The sequence below is a fragment of the Chelon labrosus genome (genome assembly GCF_963514085.1).
Source record: "Chelon labrosus genome assembly, chromosome: 9".
NCBI lineage: Eukaryota > Metazoa > Chordata > Actinopteri > Mugiliformes > Mugilidae > Chelon > Chelon labrosus.
In genome coordinates, this window is record NC_140359.1 from 25,497,081 (window position 1) to 25,518,169 (window position 21,089).

General features: G+C 41.9%; 1 protein-coding gene across 1 annotated transcript in view; it reads left to right on the plus strand.

Annotated features, from left to right (window-relative positions):
- LOC311492619 (metal transporter CNNM4) overlaps positions 1–21,089 on the plus strand; it is a 44,277-nt gene that overhangs the window by 6,689 nt on the left and 16,499 nt on the right. The window contains exons 2-4 of the mRNA XM_084550948.1: positions 11,718–11,861; positions 12,119–12,253; positions 15,626–15,795. Of these exons, the coding sequence (XP_084407074.1) occupies positions 11,718–11,861; positions 12,119–12,253; positions 15,626–15,795 (449 nt within the window). The remainder of the gene's footprint in view (positions 1–11,717; positions 11,862–12,118; positions 12,254–15,625; positions 15,796–21,089) is intronic.

Below are 21,089 nucleotides of genomic sequence, written 5' to 3' on the forward strand. Positions count from 1 at the left end.
GCAGCAACCTCCTGACATCAAGCAAGAACAGCTCTGGTATTTACTGTGTTTAGCTGAACAACATGAAAAGGTCAAAAAAAGAAATCGGCTGAGGATGGGAAATACTCTGCAAACATCATTTTTGTCGACTTCATTGCTACTCCACCATGGCGCTTTAAGCATCATGTCGACTAGTCTCTGATCACATGACAATAACAACATGGACGCCTCCTAGAAGACAGGGCAGCAAACTAGCAGCGGTTCATCAAGTGTGTGGAAATACTTCACTAAAGATGAAGCCCATACTACCGTGACATGTCAGTCCTGAAATACAACAAACTGCAATGCATCTGAAAAGGCTAACGCTAACGCGAGCAGAGGAACGGTCCAAATCCTCTGGACAACAGTCAGTTAACAACTTCACCGAACGTCCTGTGGTAACAGAGGATGGATGAGGCCCATACTACCGTGACATGTCAGTCCTGAAATACAACTTAAGTACTACTGCAATGCGTCTCAAAAGGCTAACGCTAATGCTAGCAAATGGTAACAGAGAGAAGGAGGCTGCACATCAACTATTTGATAAAGTTATTAGACCTTTAGCTGCAGAGAAATACCTGCTACACTATCCCATCTAACAACACACTGTGGAGTACTATTAAATGCTATTGATGGTGCTGAGGTGCTGCCTGTTCTTATACAGGCCATACATTTCTGCAGCTCACAGTATGTAGCACATGAGCTGTCTGTTCTCAGCATATGTATTCAGGTCTAGAATATAGATTTCATTACGTTCTACTGTGTTTTTATTAAAGACTAGTCAGTGTCGACTTTAAAAAAATATGAAGTCGTGCAGCCTCTAGTGCGTTCAGACACGCTGCACCTTCACTGACTTGAGAATAATTTACATTTATGTCAAACCGGGGTTTATTGGACACAAACCAACTTTATTTAAACAAAACTTAACGGTTCACTTTATCATGTGTTCTGACATGTTGTCCTACGCGACCTTTGTATCCTGCCACAAATGCAGGTAGACACCCTTTAAACACTTCTTAATGAGCATGTGACACTCCCTGCACACAGACACTAACTCACGTTGTCATACATCAGCACAGCTATACATCAGAGGACATTCATTAACTACACTCCCTCCTCACCCTCTTATTCAAACTGTGACGCTAAACTAATCTGTTTTTTTTTTTTTATCTAAACCTGTGTCTGGAGGCAGCGGTATTTGGCGTATTTATATTTGTGTCCTCCTCTTTAAGCTTAAAGGAACGCACAGTTTTACAACTCTGAAGACAAGATTACCTAATCTCAGCCTGATAGGTTTGACACAGAGCAGACCTGATTCTCCACTCCTCTTTTTGTATAACGGGTGTGTCTCACTCTGCTCTCCGTTGCTAACTACACCCCCCCTCCCCTCCACCTCCGCCGTTGCTGCCTCGGCCCATCTGTCCTTGTTTTTTTTGTTTTGTTTTGGCTGAGTAATACTTTCACTTACCCCTGTTAGCGAAAGAGTGTGCTAAAATGCTAACTGTTTACCTTACCAGGCTATAGTACTATCAAATTAGAGCTAGAAGTTTGTCAGTGAAGTGAAAACATCGGAAGATTTGCACAATGGGAATAGTTCCCCTCTAAATTATTTACTAAAAATTGTTTATGAATAAATCTGAAGCAGGAAATAGGCCGTGCTGTGTGCGCATCATGCTTTTCTTGAGTTGTTAAAGATTCAGTGGTTTTGTGGAGGCTATTTTAGCTTATCCTGCTCATTTGTTTAGGCATAACATTATGACCACCTTCCTATTATTGTGCAGGTCGCCCTTGTGCCTCCAAAACAGCATGGAAATGGGCCTTCTGAGGGTGTCCTGTGGTGTCTGGCAACACAATGTTATTAGTGGGGGGGGCTTTGGGTCCTATGGGTTGAGGGGAGGGGCCTTTGTGGATCATCTAGTGAATTTGGAGGCCAGGTCAACACCTTGTGCTGTTCTTCATGTTTTATTTGAGTTGTTCCTAAAGTGTTTTTGTGTGTGTCTGGGGATGGCTGCTGCCATCAAGGAGTGTCATTGCTATGGGGTGGTGGGGGTGCCTGGTCTGGTCTAGGTGGGTGCTACATGTCTAAGTAACATCCACACCAATGAATGCCAGGTCCAGAAGTTCTCCAGCAGAACACTGAATTGTCACAAGATGGTTATTTACTTCTCCTGTGAGTGGTCATAATGTTGTGGCTGATCGATGTGTAAGCACGATCGAGTTCACATTGGTGACTCTGGATAGATAAATAAGATTCGGTGTCATGTAGGAGTCACGGAGGATTCCTGCTGTTCAGGTCAAACCAGTCCGGTTCATTTAGCTGCTGCCTCCAGAGTTGGCCCTATTGTCCATCTTCTGCAAAAACATCTACCAATTACCTGCTCCGATAGCTCTCTCACTCTCTCTCTTGTCATTTTTCTTTATGTTGTCCAACAAATATTTGATTTTCTATATTTAGACAGATGGCCCCTAAAGTGTTCTCCTGAGTTACAATTAGAGTAGACACACATCCACACCCTAACACATACACACCACTATCTACTCAATCACTCGCACTCTTGTCAGCCGACTTTCCATTTGTGAAAGATAAAGTATGTGTTATTTATTTAGGTTTGCAACTACTCTCCTCTTTCGGCTGTTAGAATAGAGTAAAATAGAATAACTTTATTGACATTTTAACATGTACAAACGCAATGCGCTGGCTAGGACAATATATGAAGACACTTTGCTAGAAGAGAGTCACTGCTTTGATTCTCTTCTCATTGATATAGAAGAAAGTCACACTTCCATGCATCATTTTTCAATGGGACTCATACATACATACACCGATCAGGCATAACATTATGACCACCTTCCTAATATTGTGTACGTCTCCCTTGTGCCTCCAAAACAGTTGTGACTCGTCAGAGAATGGACATGGGCCTTCTGAGGGTGTCCTGTGGTGTCTTGCAACAGGATGTTGTTAGTGGGGGGGATTTGTTGATCATCCCACAGATACTTGATCAGTTTGGGATCTAGTGAATTTGGAGGCAAGGTCAACACCTTGTGCTGTTTTTTTTAGTTAAAGCGTTTTTGTGTGTGTTTCCTGCTGGGGATGGCTGCGGCCATCAAGGAGTGTCATCGCTATGGGGTGGGGGGTGCCTGGTCTGGTCTAGGTGGGTGCTACATGTCTAAGTAACATCTACACCAATGAATGCCAGGTCCAGAAGTTTCCCAGCAGAACACTGAATTGTCACAAGATGGTCCATTTTATTTACTTCTCCTGTCCTGTCCCAGTCATAATGTTGTGGCTGATTGGTGTGTAAATGCAATCTGAAAGTTTTCCAGACTCTTTCAGAATGGTGTTTTTAATGTATAAGGTCTTACTTTGCAGATGGCAATGAAAACAGTCAGTAGATGGAGTGGAAATAATAAAATAATTCTGGACACAGCATTTCTTGTCTGAGATTAAAAGTTAATTCTTGCCGTTTGGTTCCGTTAATTAACAAGACATTCTCACCATAACACGGTAATTACCTTAGACCTTAGTCTCTCCTTAATCAGTGCTCATACAGCCAGAAATCAGTTTCTCTCAGTCAGTTCTTCTCACTTCGCCTCTTGACCGTTTCTCTTTTTTTTTTTTTTTCCGTCAGTCAAGCTAGAAGTGCTGACAGCGCAGCAGCCGCCCTCTTAACTCCAAGACGAGCGTGTGTTTGGTTGTGTGTCACATCAACACTTCCAGGCTGCGCGCCACAATGATATCAGTCAGCATGAAGAGAGAGCAGCTCAGCAGAAATGTGTTTATGTCCCAAACACAAGCGCACACATCTGTCTGGTTTACGTGTTGGAGGAGTTACTCAACAGCTTAATAGTGGGCCTTTTCTTCACGTTGTTTTCTAATTAACTGCTTCATTTTATACCTTAAATACCGGCTAGTTACACGTAGCACTTTGCTGCTGATTGTGTTTTATATCTTGCAAGTGTCACAAGAAAACAAATTGCTGCAGAGGTGAGGAAACTACTCTACTCTGACTTGTTGTCTGATACGTCTTCAAACTAAGACTTGGCGGTAGTTTATATTTCACGTTCCCTCGCTCCTTGTCTTTGGCAGCACACAAACACACCATATATTATTTTTATGTTCTCCTGTAGCAGATCGCAGATAGCCTTCACCGCCTAATCTCAGCTTTAGGGCTCTGTTTGAAAAATAGCGTTAAGTGCACCTCATTTCCTGCACGACATAATCTCGTGAGATTTGTGCAGCGGGGTTAGTCCGGGTGTCAGCGAGACGCAACCCTGAAATAGAGAAGACCTGGACAACAGAAAACACATGGAAGATGCGGAACTAGAGTTTAAATATTGAGGAAATACCACAAATATCTGGAACCAATGACGAGATTATTACGTTTAATTGTTTAAAACTGAAATATCTCGATATCGGGACCTTGTGAATCAAAATCGTATAGATTCAGCGATATCGTGTCCGGTTTTATTTGGAAAGAAGAGCTTGACCCGTCCTGCACAACAACAACCTGTGTGTGTGTGTGTATGAACGATATTTGCATAGTTGCAGCCGTGTGGTTTTCTGTTTCACCCCCTCCCCATCCTACAGCGTGCATGTTTTGGAGTTTGGCGGCCGTCGGTCATTGCTGCTGATGTGTCACCGGCCTGGTTGTGTTTTGTGCGTGAGCAGTATGCGTGCGGCATTCCTTTCCCATAAAGACTCATCGCTCGCCCACTCATCCCTTTGTCGCCGACGTTTCATGTCAACAAATAGGCCGGCTCACCGCGGTGGTGACGGGAGAGCCGGAGGGGCAGGGAAACGCACCGGAAAGGTCACCCGACCTGCCTGTGAGGAATATCTTTTTGTGTGTGATAGTCAATTAATGATGGTCTGAAACTGAGGGAAAATGTTGGGTAGTTTGTGCAGGAAGCTCTATTATATTATCGCTGGTAGACAATCCTGGGGAAGAGCTTCCTCGAGAAAAAGAGAAGCCGCAGTCTGTCGCTCAGCAGGGTCACAAAGGTTAGTGTGTTGCTCGGTTCCTGTTTCTACAAACACTTCTCCTCTGGTCTCTCATAGTTTGTCGTGTGCTTCCTTCTGGAGAAAATCAGTTTTTTTTCTTTCATGGTGCAGGCTGAAAGGAGGAAGGATTAGTTTTTATAAAATGGTTTAGTGCTGCAGGTGTTGAACTGCTAAAATGACGAGGGCGATGGTTGGATTGATGGCGAAACTACGGTGTCGGACCAGACCCTAACGCCGTAGCCTGACATGCACCTCCCCAGAAAAGACCTGCAAGAGCTGCGATTGGTCCGCTTGCTAGTAGCACATTTCCGCTTTACTATTTCCAGTTGCTTCTCCATCTCCGCAACTTTCTAATTGATAGTTTTGGATCAATAAAGATGGAACACATGGAGGAAAAGTTAACTGAGGAGGTTCAGAGATACAAACATTTGTACGACTCGTCTTTCAGTCGCCATTGTTGAAAGTGAAGCAGGAAGTAGAAACAAAAATTAACCCAATTGGCAAAAAAGACAACGCCAACTAGTGTTTGGGTGGTGTTGTTACAGAGTGAACCAGACTGACGACAGATCAAGTATAAATGGTTCACATTGACGTAGGCTACATACACAAGTTACTGCGTCTATGTCTTTGCTAAAGAGGAAAGTAATAATAGTACAAGTCAAACAAATGGAGGGCACCTGGGTTAAATATATTTCTTCCACTTCACGCCAACTTTAGTTTCCTGCAACTTCATGGAGAAAGTGATTCATTCCATTCTGAAAATTTCATGGATTATTTTGTACCAAACATCCAAAGAAGATGGTTGAAGCCACTTCTATGTTGTGTTTTTTTCCCCCAAGCAGCTACACTCATTAAACCAACCAAGTATTTTGCTTCTATATTAATACTTTTTGAATTTAGAAACCCAGTATAAAGTCCCATCCAATTAAAATGTATTTTTTATGCCTAATAAGATTTCACATTCTGTATGAATACTGCGCCAGAAAGAAATTATTGGTGTACGTGCCCAATATATGCGATGGTGACAATCAACTTCCTGAGAGCAACAGCTTCTGCAACAATGCGAATCTGAATGATGAGACTTCTGAACAGGGCCATAAGAAAACCTCCTTAAGCATTTAAGCCTCTCCATGAGGCTTAACCTCCAAATAACCTCCAAACAGGTTATTTTCCATTGAAATTCACAATATTTCATCCACACTCCCTCCTCACCCTCTTATTCAAACTGTGACGCTAAACTAATCTATTTGTTTTTTTATCTAAACCTGTGTCTGGAGGTAGCAGTATTTAGTGTATTTATAGTTGTGTCCTCCTCTTTAAGCTTAAAATTGGATCCACATCCAATATGGTTTGTCTGTCCCATATTTGATATTATTATCTGGTGTTTCTTAACCCTTTGACACCTAGGTAGAGCTGGGCGATATGGCTGAAAAATGTATCACGGTATAAGTGTTTCATATCAGTCGATATCGATAATTATTGATTAGTTTTTTTGACCTGTTCTACCCAGACTACGCTGAACTGCATCCGTTATTTCCTTATATCGGTTTGATGTTTTGTCGTATGGCACTGCTGCCGTGTACCTCTTGATCAGATGTTGTGCTAGACTTTTTCGTTGTCTGTCATTTTGACTGACAGGGTCATAAAAATCCCGTCATAACCCATTTTTACCCGTCACTTTACTTTTTAAAAAATGATGACAATGACATATTCAATAGCATTTAATTTTGATTCATTTTTAATTAATATTCAGTAGCGGTGGAAAAAAAGATTTGGCTCATATAACCGGCAATCAAAGACGACTCAAGAATCATGAATCTAGAGTCTATTTAACCGGCTCAGTTGAGTCCTACCACGTTTGATTGACATAAACGGCACCATTCAAACATCTTACATCTCACTCGGCAGAGAAACAAAACGTACTACCAGACTTGACCACTAGCAAACTAAGGCACTCAGACCAGACACTCACTCACTTAAGCACAATACGCAGAGAAACGAAACCAACTCATAACCGCTGCTTGTGGATCCCTGCTTAACCGAGTCAGCAGCCACTCACTCTGCCGGCAGAGAAACGAAACTTAACCAACTCTTACTACTAATCAAGAGACAAGAGCCAATTAATATGCTCACTCGCCACCAAGTTTGCAGACAACATCGGTCTGACTCTTGTCTGACTTAAAATAACCAAAATATTGCCAAACTGGTGACGTGACCTTTCATTTTTTATCTACAATTTCCTCTTGCACTGTCGCACACATATTCTCCTTTCACTCCACGCCATTCTTTTTTTTTTTTTTTTTTTTTGTTGTTGATGCCACCAACCTGGCTTAGCTGGGCCGTGATAGGTCGAGATTCTAAAGCTCTTCCTCTGCCTACATCGCCCAGAATGGCTTGCAGTTCTGGCTCTGGGTTTTCTTCCTATTTTTCTCAAACGGAGTTCAAGTGAAATTATCGAACATTCTATCGAACGTATTTTATATTGATATCGATCACGTGTCTATCGCGATATATATCGTTATCGTTTTATCGCCCAGCCCTACACCTAAGCCTCAAAATTTCCTCCAGGGCCTCTATTTTTTTGCTAATTTCGACTTTAAAAAGGTCAGATAATGTCCTTGTACTCTTGCAGAATACCTGGAACTTTCAGTACCTGACATTTATTTACAGCTTCCTCAATGTTATAAGAGTGTAATAACCTTTTGGAAGAGGTGCAAGTGAAATTACCGTAATGACACTGTTGTGGCTGTAAAGCACAAACACCTTAGCTTTCAGAAACCGTTGGAATTTTTCCAATTGCACGAACCGTAATGTAATTACGTTGATCCAAATTGCGCAAGGGTTAACTTATGTGTTCTGAGATAACAATCAAATGAGCTGATTGGTCATCGTGACATGCTGCTATCTCTGTAGTGGTTTATTTACAAACTGGTGAATCACTTTCACATTGAAAAACAATTAAATTACATAATCCGGTAATAGTAAAAAGATACGTTGAAATTACTTAATGAACGATTGGGATGTTATCGTAAAGGAGTGCCAGAGGCGTTCGTGTAAATAGACGAGGGATGGAGGGATGAGCTTTTACCAAAACTCACCCTCTGGGCAGATTCACAGATTGATAAGTGACCGCTCTGTCTGTGTGAGCCTGAAGAGATCTGGATCCCACGTACCGATTTGTTCCCCATCTTTATGAGAAGCACACATCTTCCATGGAAGTTGGTGACCGTACACACACACAAGAGCTCAATTACAGCTGTTTTTTGTTTATTTTTAAACAGCTGTAGCCTCGAGTGACACGGCTCAGACACAGAATGCACGAAGCAGCCAGTGTTTGGATGAACGTCCTCGTGTTTAGAGTGTCTTTTTCTTAGCGTGTCTGCTCCACTGCAGGAGACGGTAGACTGTGAAGTGACTCTCCAGTAACTGGGGGTAAGTATGTCCCCCGGGGTTCCTACTTCCTCTGAAATATTGACTCGGCACTACAGGGAGAGGTCACACACACATAGACAGAGTGCCTTTTCCATTACTTGATGTCTCTGTTTTCGTTGCTACAGTGATCTTGTGTGGAATGAACAGCGATCCGCTAATGAATGTCCCTGGAGGCTTTCTCGGCCATGGGACGCGGCTGACGAAAGTTTTCTATCTTGTCAAAATGATGCATTAAAGGTCCCATGAAAGTATGTGATTCCTCCCTGATGTGATGTAACTCCAGATGAAAATACTTACAGCTCCTCGTACACCAACATGACCGCATCGATACTTAACCGCATGCTAATACGTTATTTAATGACAGAAACACACACAGTGTAATCATATTAAATACTTCCATTTGTTAAATCTTGATGTGTTTATTATTTACTTAACATCTACAAGGACTCAAATTATTAATGAACAGACGACACTTGCTTACGGTGCTTTTTCCTTTTTAGGAGATCATTTCTAATCGCGGTTGTGTGTTTATTCATTGAGTAAAGTTGAGCAGGCGGCCTTTAATGTGACTCAGGAACGGATTGTGTGTTCACACTGCAAAAGGAATGTAGACACTTGTGGTCAGATCTCTCAAATATGATCAACTGTTTCGTGATAAAAGTCGACACCGACTAGTCTCTGATGACGTCACTGATAAACACACAGTAGAAACTAATGAAATCTACATTCTTGACCTGAATACATATGCTGAGAACGGACAGCTCATGAGCTACAGACTTGTGAGCTGCAGATATGTATAGCCTGTATAAAAACATGCAGCACCTCAGCACCATCAGTAGCATTTAATAATACTCCACAGTAGCAGGTATTTCTCTGAAGCTAAAGGTCTAATATCTTTATCAAATAGTTGATGTGCAGCCTCCTTCTCTACCGCAGGACGTTTGGTGAAGTTGTTAAATGACTGCTGTCCAGAGGATTTGGACCATTCTTCTGCTAGCGTTAGCATTACCCTATTCAGTTGCATTCAGGACTGAGAGGTCAAGGTAGTATGGTCTTCATCTTAAGTGAAGTATTTCCACACACTTGATGAACCGCTGCTAGTTTGCTGCAACGAACCCCTGGTCTCCTCACCTGTCTTCTCGGAGGCGTCCATGTTGTTATTGTCACATGATCAGAGACAGTACATCCCTGGCCACTTGCGATCGGATTACCCAGATCAGATCTTAATTCAAGGGTCTGAACGGGCCCTACAGTCTCCATCTCTTCGTCAAAGACATGAAAAGGTCGACAATGTGATTGGATTTAAGAAGAAGGGACGCCTCCTAGAAGACATTTTTACTCGCACTTCCTGATTCAGTTTAAATGTTGTCAGCCTTAACGCTGCGATAAGTTGGTTGTTAGTACATTCAGAAGTGAATGTCCAGCCCTCGAGATTTGAGCGTCCAAACTAAACACGCAGTCCATCATCGTCCCTCCCTGACCTCTCATGTTGACACATCACACAGCCCCACTGTGCTGCAGGCCCTAGTGGGAAACTGATTCCTCAAAGTCCCTCCAGTCTATTCATGTAGTAAAACCCAAGCAAGGTCAAAGCTGGGGAATGTGCGGAGTGTGTTTGTGTCAGCGACGCCCACTTTGCCAGGACATGCAAGCAGACATCAAGGACACTCACACAAAGACAAAAAAAACAAAACAAAAACACTTGCAGCCTTCGGTTAATTGCTGGTCATGTGAGCTCTTTGTGGATCCCATTGATCTGCTGTTTTTATTTTGGAAACAGTTGATGGACCTTTGTGATTTCCCGCTCGCTCTGCCTCCTTTCGTCAGAGAATTAGGAATGAATGGCACTGATGTTGATTGACTGACAGCGACAACAGCTCTTTTGTCTATATTTAGGAATCGAACGGTGTTGATGTGCACATATAATCACTTAATGGCGTCTATGTGAGAGATACAGTGGCGTTCTTTGGTTGTGTGAGCATGTGTGTACGGGTAGAGCCGATGAAATTATCCACTCGGGAGACCAGACTCCCTGATGTCTCCTGATGCTCTGCTCTCTCAGCGTCGTTAATAATTTAGAGCGTTGCCGGGACCGGTTTGTCTGGTCACGGCGCTGCAGCCGGTCAGCGTCTTTCTGCGCTTTAAAAGGAGTTTATCATTCATAGAGACAGTGTATATATATATATTTATATATATATGTGTGTGTGTGTGTCTTTGTGTTCATGTGTTGTACAGTAATAATCGAGGCCAAAGTCCAGACCCAACCCCAACTGTAATGACTTGTACACATTAACAGGCTATTTGTGGTGCAGACAGAGGAGGGTGTGGGGGGGGGGGCAGATGGGTTAATGTTAGCACTGAGCTCTTATCAGATAGGAATCCGTTGTGACACGAGGGTTTGTCATAATCTGGGGACCCTGACAGGTTTCTGTGTCGAAGTGTACAAACCCAAATGCACAAATATATCACACAAGAAGAAGTAAATGAGAAACAGAAGGTAAACAGAGATACTTTGCAATATGGGATCAGATAAAAGAGAACAAACTGTTGAAGACCTAAGATTTTAAAGTGGTAGGACATGCAATCAGCTGACCTACAAGTACTGTGTAAATAGAAATAAAATAAATATGTGCTTTCAGAAATGGAAGTGTTTAAAGTTTATTTTCATCAATTAACAAACTGAAATGACTGCGACTCGTCTGGCTAGATGGTGTGTAAGATGCAGAGACATATATGAAGATAAGTAGTTTGGATCAATCCCCGTTGTGTAGCTACGTTTCTGGGGAGGTGTAGTGTAGGGAGCTACGTTGCACCTGCGGACACAGACCAATAAATCCAGCTTGAGGTGAAACAAATGCATCTGAATGTGAATATCCAACAAAGGTTAAAAAAGGCAACTGGACTTGTAGAGTTTTTTTGAGAAGACGTTTCACCACTCATCCGAGCAGCTTCTTCAGTTCTAGGGGACTGAATCTGAATGTGAAACAACTGCCTCATATAACATTTGCAAAACCTGCTTTTGTTGTTTTAGGCGCAGATAAAGTCCTCCGTCACAACATATGTCATTATATATGGTTATATTTATATATTTTAACAAACTGAGATCTTTTATAACATTGATCCAGAATAACCCAATACTGCGTTGAAGCTGTTCTGCTCAACAGTTTGCACCAAAAGAAAAATTAAACGACCCAAGAAAGAAAAACATTGCAGCTACAGATGGACTGATCAGTCTATAACCAATTATTCTCTTTGTCCCATGTAGGAAAGTCCCACCTGGCTATTGTCCAGAAGGTGAACAACGAGGGGGAGGGAGATCCTTTCTACGAGGTGCTGGGGCTGGTAACCCTCGAAGACGTGATCGAGGAGATTATTAAATGTGAGATTCTGGACGAATCGGACCTTTACAGTAAGTTTCACTTTGCTTTTGTTGCTTATGTTTTATTATTTGACTAAAGAAGATAAGGTTATTTCATCTTAGTAATAGTTATTTAACTGTTATTATTGTTGCTCTGTCTTTCATACTAATATAAACGGACTCTCCAGGTGTTTAGTGATTAATAAAACCAATAAAGTTGCACTGACCTCGCTCTTTTAATTGGTTCAAGCTTTTGATGTTTGATCCGTGCGTGAATTTAATAATAAATGAGTTTGTCTGCTCCTCAGCTGATAACCGCACCAGGAAAAAGGTGGCGCCCAATAAGAATAAGAGAGACTTCTCAGCCTTCAAACACGAGAGTGAATCCAAAGTGAAGATCTCTCCTCAGCTGCTGCTGGCCGCTCATCGCTTCCTGGCTACAGGTGAGGGATGGACCAATGAAAGCATGCACACAGAGACACGCACACACACACACACACAGAGTCGCTTATAGGGGCTGCACAAATTCAGATTTTTCAAAGTCGACTGAAAGTCAAGTTGACACAGACTAGTCTCTGAAGACGTCACTAATAAAACACAGTAGAAAGTAATGAAATCTATATTCTTGACCTGAATACATATGCTGAGAACAGACATGCGACATACTGTGAGCTGCAGATATGTATAGTCTGTATAAAAACATGCAGCACCTCAGCACCATCAGTAGCATTTAATAGTACTCCACAGCGTGTTGTTAGATGGGATAGTGTTTTAAAAAAAATGCAGTATTTCACTGAAGTCTTCTCCGTGTCCTGCAGCTAAAGGTCTAATAACTTTATCGAATAGTTGACGTGCAGCCTCCTTCTCTCTGTTACCACTTGCTAGCATTAGCGTTAGCCTTTTCAGATGCATTGCAGTAAGTTGTATTTCAGGACTGACATGTCACGGTCGCAGCGGTTCACCCACACGTGATGAACCGCTGCTAGTTTGCTGCACTGGACTCCTCACCTGTCTTCTAGGAGGCGTCCATGTTGTTATTGTCACATGATCAGAGACTAGTGTCATGGCTGAGCAGTGACCAGTTGACCTAGTCTCTTGTCACAGTTTTACATATGACCACTATCTTATTTCTAAAGGGTCAGCTGAGTGCACATTTACCCACATGTCTTCGTTACGCAGCTGCAACATGTTTATTTGTAGGATGTCAGGAAGTGATAGATTCTGTAACGCAGACAGGTCCACACGTGCAGGGAGGATGACTAAATGTATTTATTTACTTGGAAGATCTACTTAACACCCAAGCAGTGTGTGTGTGTGCCTCTTTGCCTCAGACTCTAGGCAGCTGGAGGTGATACCAGCACCGCTACAAAACACTTGTGTTGCAATCCCTCTGGTTAGCGTGTGTCAGCTGATACGCTCTGCCACAAGGAGTTAGCCGGTGCTAGCATGACGTAGCACTTCCTCCCCTCGCGCGCACTCTGGCTTGTGTCTTGTGCCTCTGCAGACGTGATGCCATTTTTCATCTTCCTAGGGGTTCAAATCTAATCATGTGTTACCGTTTATTTGTTCCCGCTCACGTTAATGATCATTCCCAGCTCTTCTAAGGGAGTGCGATGTCTCTTCTTACTCATATTTTGTCGTGCAATATCACAGATTATTGCAGGGGAAACAAGCGTGATGCTTCAGTGCTTACATTTGCGAACGTGCAGGCAGCAAGCTCTACCTGTTTGTTGAGTTTTTTTTTTCCTTCTGTGCTGAGGTTGCTGCAGAACATACACACAACTATATATCTGCCTTAGATGAAGGAAGTTGTTAAAAACACCAGAGCAAAGAAGCAGGTGGACCTGTTGCCCGAGCATGTAAACCAGAATGAAAGAGTTTGTTTGACTTTTAGATGATGAATTCCAACATTGGTCATTTATGCCTCACCTCTCACTATGCCCTGCACAGGGCTTTGTTTGCAGGGTTCACCGCTTCTTTGTTCTCAGTTTGGGTGTGGACCAAAGCTCTTGCGGTTGAGCTCGAATTGCAACAGCCCGGCTTTTGTCTGTTGAGAAATCCCTGCAAACCATTTCTCTTTTTTCTTTTTAAAGCAGCGAACATACAAATTTAGCAACATCTCTGTAAATGTGCTAGTGCTATCAAACTGTTGAGTTTTCATTAAAAACAATCATCTTTATTTTTAGTATTAATTAATCTAGTCTTAAGTAGTTTTGTACATTCAAAGAATTAAAGTTAGATTTTAGGTTATCACAGTAAATCAAAGCCCAAGCTTGGAGTGCATGATAGGTTTCCTGAAGAGAGGTTTTTGGTGACTCCAGCCTTCGTCATCTTGACACTACCTGACTCCTCCCAACTTTTTCAAATATAAATAAAGAGGTGGAGCGTTGGTAGAGCCTTGGCCAACAGCTAGTATCCTAGGGCTGCAACCCTCCTGTCACTTAAAGCAGCTATGGATGTGGCGTTTAGCTGAAGAGAAAACCAACAGGCTTGTTGCACCAGACTGTAAACATGTTTATTTCTGGTGTAAAGGTGCACAAATTCACTTTAGTAGAAAATCAGCCCAAACTGATGATAATCAGAAATAAAAAACAGCATTTCCTTATATAGGTTTAGCAGTTTGGCCATCTAACACAGCTATTTACTCCCTCATGTCATCTTCATGTCAACCATGCAACTTGTGTCCTCTATAAACATACATACATTTTTAGCCGTACACTTCTTCTCAGCTAACCACTCTATATTGTACGCTTCTTTTTTATCAAATCCACATTTATATCAACTTATGTGGTTTAGAAACATTCGAGACGGATCAAATTTAACCTGAAGGACAATACGAAGGTTAAGAAATTACAATGAAATATCTGACAAACATGTTCATATGATGAAATACAACTGCTCAGCCCTAATCAAGAGATTAACTCTTCATAGGGCTCTTATTGAAATACTAAGAAATTCTAAATTTCAACCCTAAAATGTTATTGTAGGGCATAAGAAGACTTTTTTACTTCAAATCTTTAATTTTCATGTAGAAAATTCACATCAATGAATTGACCATATATGGTTCCTTGTCTGGTAAACAAATATAAACATGTATTTAGAGCATTAGGACATAAGTGCTGATTCAGACACTTGTCAACATACACATTATCACATTGGACAACATTAGCACACTTCTTCTTCTTCGTGGTACCTAATAATAAATCAGTTACGCTCAGCGTTCATGCAGAGGTGGACCTTGCAGACCACATTTGAACCTAAGAACGTTACCTTGATCTTCTCTGATTGGCTGGATGGAAACCACACGCTTCTAAACCTCACTGAGAGACACCGGGACGCAATTTAAATTAAGTGCGGAAGTTACCAAATATGGTTCCTCGCCCCATAAAGAGTCAACACTCAAAGAAACACTCATAAGACATTTGTTTATTGTCATTATTAACAGCTACTTTTTGTTTTAGTCTGTTACCTGATGAATTGTTGCATTTGTAAATGCTTAAGATAGATTTTCATTTCAACACATTTCGAAACTTTAATTGTAGTAGTTCAAACTCAAACTCAAAACACAAGCTACCCAATATACTTTAAATTTATGCTTGAACAACTCTTGTAATGTCATCATTAGTCAGAGGTCTGATATCCTAAAGTACAAGTTAATCTGCAGAATTAATATGTGTAGAGAATGAAAATGAGAATGTACAGAAAATGACATGGAAGACTTAAGTAATAAATGTTTTTTTCATCTATTAGCCAGTATACGTGATACAGATTACAGTAATATAACAAAAACTGTTTGTGGCCCTCTCTTCCTGCAGAGGTGAGCTTGTTCAGCCCGTCCCAGATCTCAGACAAGGTGCTGCTACGAATCCTGCGCCATCCCGACGTGATCCAGGAGATCAAGTTCAACGATAGCGACAAACGCTCACCCCACCACTACGTCTACCAGAGGGGCAAGCCCGTCGACTATTTCGTCCTCATCCTACAGGTAGGTAGGGCAGTGGTTGGGTCTGTAACTGATGCTAGGTTCAGGGTGGGTGAAAACCATAGACAGTTTAGAGATAGATGGTGGAACTGCTCTTCTAAAGTGAAGCTAAAGCAAGTAGAGCTCCCCCTGGTAGCTGGCTACAGTATAGGTCATAAGCTCCGCCCCTTCCATGTTAGTGGATGGGACTTGGCCAAATTAAAAGACTTTAATATTTTTTTTTAAAAGGATGAGTCTGGAGGAAGTGTGGTCAGACTCTCGTAGCGTATTGATCAGACTCTTGCTCCAAAGTCGCAAGATGGCGCCGCCCGTATCCCCGGGAAAATAGCGTCAGTTTGGCCAATGCAAGGAAGTGGGGATGCATTGTCCATATTTATATACAGTCTATGGTGAAAACAGACAGTTGTGATGTAAAGCTTTGTGGTTGCTCACACTGCTCTCAGATGTAGGTTAGCATTTATTTTTTTTTGGCTTCAGACGTCTACACAGACGACTCAACACTATTCAGGATTTGGTGATGCTGTCATGTTTTGGTGTAAATTCATTCTTGATGTATGTCTGCGTGTGGATTAGATAAATGTGAACATCTACCCCTTCTTTCTCCTGGCATTTTGACGGCACTGAGTAGAACGCTTCTCTTTCTGACTACATACTCCCACAAATACCACAGAACAGACAGATATTGTCTAAATAACCAGACTCAAAATTCCCAGTAAGTGGTGGGTTATATTTGTGTGCTTCTCGGTCTATTTTTGGCTGCGAGGCCATGAGGCTCCTCCTGAAATACATCCCTCCCTAAAGGAATTATCTTTGATCAACTCCGGACACGATGCTCACTGAGCTATTAGATAAGACGTAACAGTGAAACCTGTCTAAGGCTGAAGTCTCTTAAAGCTCTACGTTTACATTAATAAATAAGGAACCATTTCCTCTTATGATCCTGATATTTAACTTTAATTCTGTCTAAAGATACGAATCTTTTGACTCTTGTGTGGATGCTAAAATCAGTTTGTACTTGACATTGAAGCGTTACTGTACTTGACAACAGCAGAAATACACCAACAGTAGAAGTGAATAACATTGACCATTTTGTGACAATTCAGTGTTCTGCTGGGAAACTTCTGGACCTGGTATTCATTGGTGTGGATGTTACTTAGACATGTAGCACCCACCGAGACCAGAGGTGCCCCCCCACCCCACACCAATGAGACTCCTTGATGGTAGCAGCCATCCCCAGCAGGATGCATCACTTTGAGTATTAGAAGAGAGTAACGGTCCATTTATCATCCATGTTTATCTCCATCAACCTGTGACCTATATCAGATTTAAAATGGTTGATTTTGATCAACTGTCACAAACCTTAAAGGGGAACTACTGTTTTTTACAACCTGGACCTTATTTCTGCCATAAAATACCATCAATTACTCACCCATGTAACTTTGGTGTCATTTGGAGTCGTTCAGACGATATTTAGATCCGCGTATATCCATATAGTGGGAGTGACTGGGGCACCGAAACGCAGCCTCTAAATAACGCATTATCTGCCGCGAAACTCGTTCATTTCACCAATATTTTGTTATGATATGCTAGTGCTATTCCCCGTTGAGTCCAGAGTTACCTGTTGTCATCATCTGAGTCTGTAGATTGACCTACTAACTTCTGACCTGGATGATGTCATCTCTGAGCGCCGCACGCACCCGTGACGGTCCGCTTGTTTACCTGTGATTTGCTACTGCTAGTTTTTTGCAACATGGCTGAATATTTTTCCGATTCTGAGGTTGTGGACGATGACTTTGTTTATGATGGACGTCTTTACCGTTTTGAGTGAGAGTATACGGATGTGGAGCTCGTTGAAAGGAGGATGTGGAGGCAGAGAGAGGAACAGTTTGACAACAACAAACATGGTGCACGTCTGTGAATAGATAACAGGTAACTCCGGACTTAACGGGGAATAGCACTAGCGTATCATAAAAAAATATTGGTGAAATGAACCAGTTTTGTGGCAGATAATGCGTTATTTAGAGGCTGCGTTTCGGTGCCCCATTCACTCCCACTATATGAATATAAGCAGATCTAAATATCCTCCGAACGACTCCAAATTACACCAAAGTTATATGGGTGAGTAAATGATCGTATGTTATGCCAGAAATATGGTCCAGGTTGTAAAAAACTGTCTTTAAAATTAAAAAGCATTTTTAATTAATCAATTAACTTGCAGTGCTTTTGTTTAGCTTACTGACATCATGTTGAAAATTTTGACCCAAAAATATCACAATAAACGTAACATAACAAGACTATGTTCCTCTATTATTGCTCAAATTGTAATTAAATTTAGAAAATAATGAGCAACAGTGATGTGGGAGCGGCTGTGTTTCTGGTCGTCTGCACTGATTACATCCTGGCCTGCTGTCGATACACCGAGCACACGCCGACACACACTCCAGCTTGAGAATCTCTTCCTCCCTGTGCGCGTTCACGCCCTGCAAACACTCACAAAACAAATCACCAGCGCTCCTTTTCTGCCGCGTCCTCCGTGGGTCCGCGTTCATGTTGCACTCGAGTCCCAGTGGGTGGGAAAGCGACGCTTCATTGTCTCGCTCTTTTCACACACATTCATTTCCCACACGCCGGTTACATCATTGTCCCCAAACAGTCATTAGCTGTTCTCAGTAATCCAGAAATCTATTTCAGCTTGCTCTCCGCCGCTCTCCCGGTGAGATTTTCCTGGTGGGAGGCCGGATGTGGAGGCTGCCGTGGACCCCACACGTGGAATAATCCACTGGAAACCCTTTTAGAGAGAGAGAGAGAAAGTCGGCATTCAGTGTGTCAGCATGCCTTTGCTTTCTAGAGAGACTGATAACTCTGGAGACTGAGGTCGTAAGTGAGTTTGTGTAGTAACAAATCTAAAAGTAGTAGATGATGTCTTCTTCCTTTACTCAAAGTCACAATCTAAATCGGTTTAATGACATAAGATCCGGTTTCTTGCTTAGTGGATTTCCATGTAGACACGGTCGTTGACTTCAACTGCTAGTTTCATTAGCTCCTGTCCTGGTAAATATTTTATTTCAGCAATTACTCTGCAGATGACGCAATGAATTATTCATTTAAGAGTCTCGGGAGATGCCTCTGTGTGACAGCTCGTGGAAAATTTAAAGTTAGCTGATTATATTGGATTTGTAAACACAGTGATTCTGTCGCATTTGAAATATGCTTTATTTGGGGAAAAAGAGGCAGAGCTTGAACTGAGAGAGGGAGGAGGAAGATGCTTATTGATTCAAGCAATCTGTTTAATGGGCTGGTGTTAGTGTTGGTTTGGATGGAAAGATTCTTATCGGCTTTGTGCATGCCCGATGTTGAAACCTCACGTGGAGAGGAAGGCATGACATCCCTCGAATTCATATTTCTGTTGCACATGTTCAGGAATGGTATCATTGTACAATTTAAGTTCACAGTTCATGGCTAGTTACTTTAAGATTTGAGATCTTTTTGCACCCAACTTCTTGAAATTCCTATTTCACTAAACATATTTATATTCTATTTATATCAGCCACAACATTAAAATCACTGACAGGTGAAGCAAATTACAATGACCGTCTTGTGACAATTCAATGTTCTGCTGGGAAACTTTTGGACCTGGCATTCATTCATGTGGATGTTACTTAGACATGTAGCACCCACCTAGACCAGACCAGGCACTCCCACCCCATAGCAATGACACTCCTTGATGGCAGCAGCCATCCCCAGCAGGATGCAGCCTGACACAGGAACACACACAAAAACGCTTTAGGAACAACTAAAAAAAAACATGAAGAACAGCACAAGGTGTTGACCTGGCCTCCAAATTCACGAGATCCCAAACTGATCAAGTATCTGTGGGATGATCCACAGAGGCCCCTCCCCTCAAAGGTCCCCCCAATAACAACATTATGTTGCCAGACACCACAGGACACCCTCAGACTCAAACTTGGTGATGATGAAGCGGACCTGACTATTACCTGGAGCAATTTATAATACGTTCTCCAGACCTTTAAGTTACGGCATCTATAGTCTCAACATGAAACAACATGCAAGTGACGCAAACCAGTGCACAAATAAAAACAAAGGTAAAGGTTTATTAGTCTGAAGTGAACATCCTGCCACCCAGTCCTTTTCCTCTTTATGAAAAAACATTTTTCTACAAAATATCTCCAGAAGCTAAAGGAACCATGTGAACCCACTGTGCAGAGCGACTGTTTTGTGAGAATCACAGAGCATCTTTATGGACACATGAATCACTCTGGTGATAAACAAACAGCCTGTCTGCCCACAGTGATGATCACTACCAGAAATACACACACAAAGATGCAAACACATAGGCACTATAAAAGGAGTGGAACGAGGACGCTGAATTATCTGGATCTGAGGTTTTTGCGTTTCCCATGAGTCCGCCACACATCAGATATAGACATAAACATTAGGGTAAAAATATAATCAAACATGTACAGCAAATGGGAACGCACGCGCAAAACATCAGATGCATTTTTCCTCCACGTCTGTGAAAGGTTCTCGGTCATCCAGGTCATGGTATATCCAGAAAACGTTAAAGGAAGGCAAATGGACTTGTAGAGTTGCTTGGAGATGTTTCATCCACGTCGCTTCTTGGTTGCTATGCTCGCCAGAAGCGAAACGTCTTCAAGTCCAGTTGTCTTTCTTTAGCATTTGTTTGGATATTTTTCCTCTATGTCACAGTCTTGTGCCTACATTACCCATAATACAATTCTTCTACAAACCTTCACAGACACAAAAATCAGTTAATGTCACTTCTTACTTGAAGTGTCATTGCTATGGGGTGGGGGTGCCTAGTCTGGTCTAGGTGGGTGCTACATGTCTCAGTAACATCCCCAACAATGAATGCCAGGTCCAAAAGTTTCCCAGCAGAACCTTGAATGGTCAATGTTATTCACTTCTCCTGACCTGTCCCGGTCATAATGTTGTGGCTGATTGGTGTGTATAACAATATGAAATTGAGGAATCAGAATCAGAATTTGCCAAATATGTTCGCACAAACAAGAAATTTGTTGTGTTGTGGTTAGTGCAATAAATGTACGTCTGGATCCAAATAATAACGACTTTATTATCTATGCTGTCAAGACAACTTTCTGCCTTGGTCTTTTCATATAAACATTGTTGCTGTGGATTCTCCGCATACCAGGATAATTACATCAGAGCATCATTAGGGAGCAGGTCTTCCTGTTGTGAACACGAGCTGGAAAAATGTCCTGTGCGAATATGAAAACACTCCTGGAGCATTAAAAGGA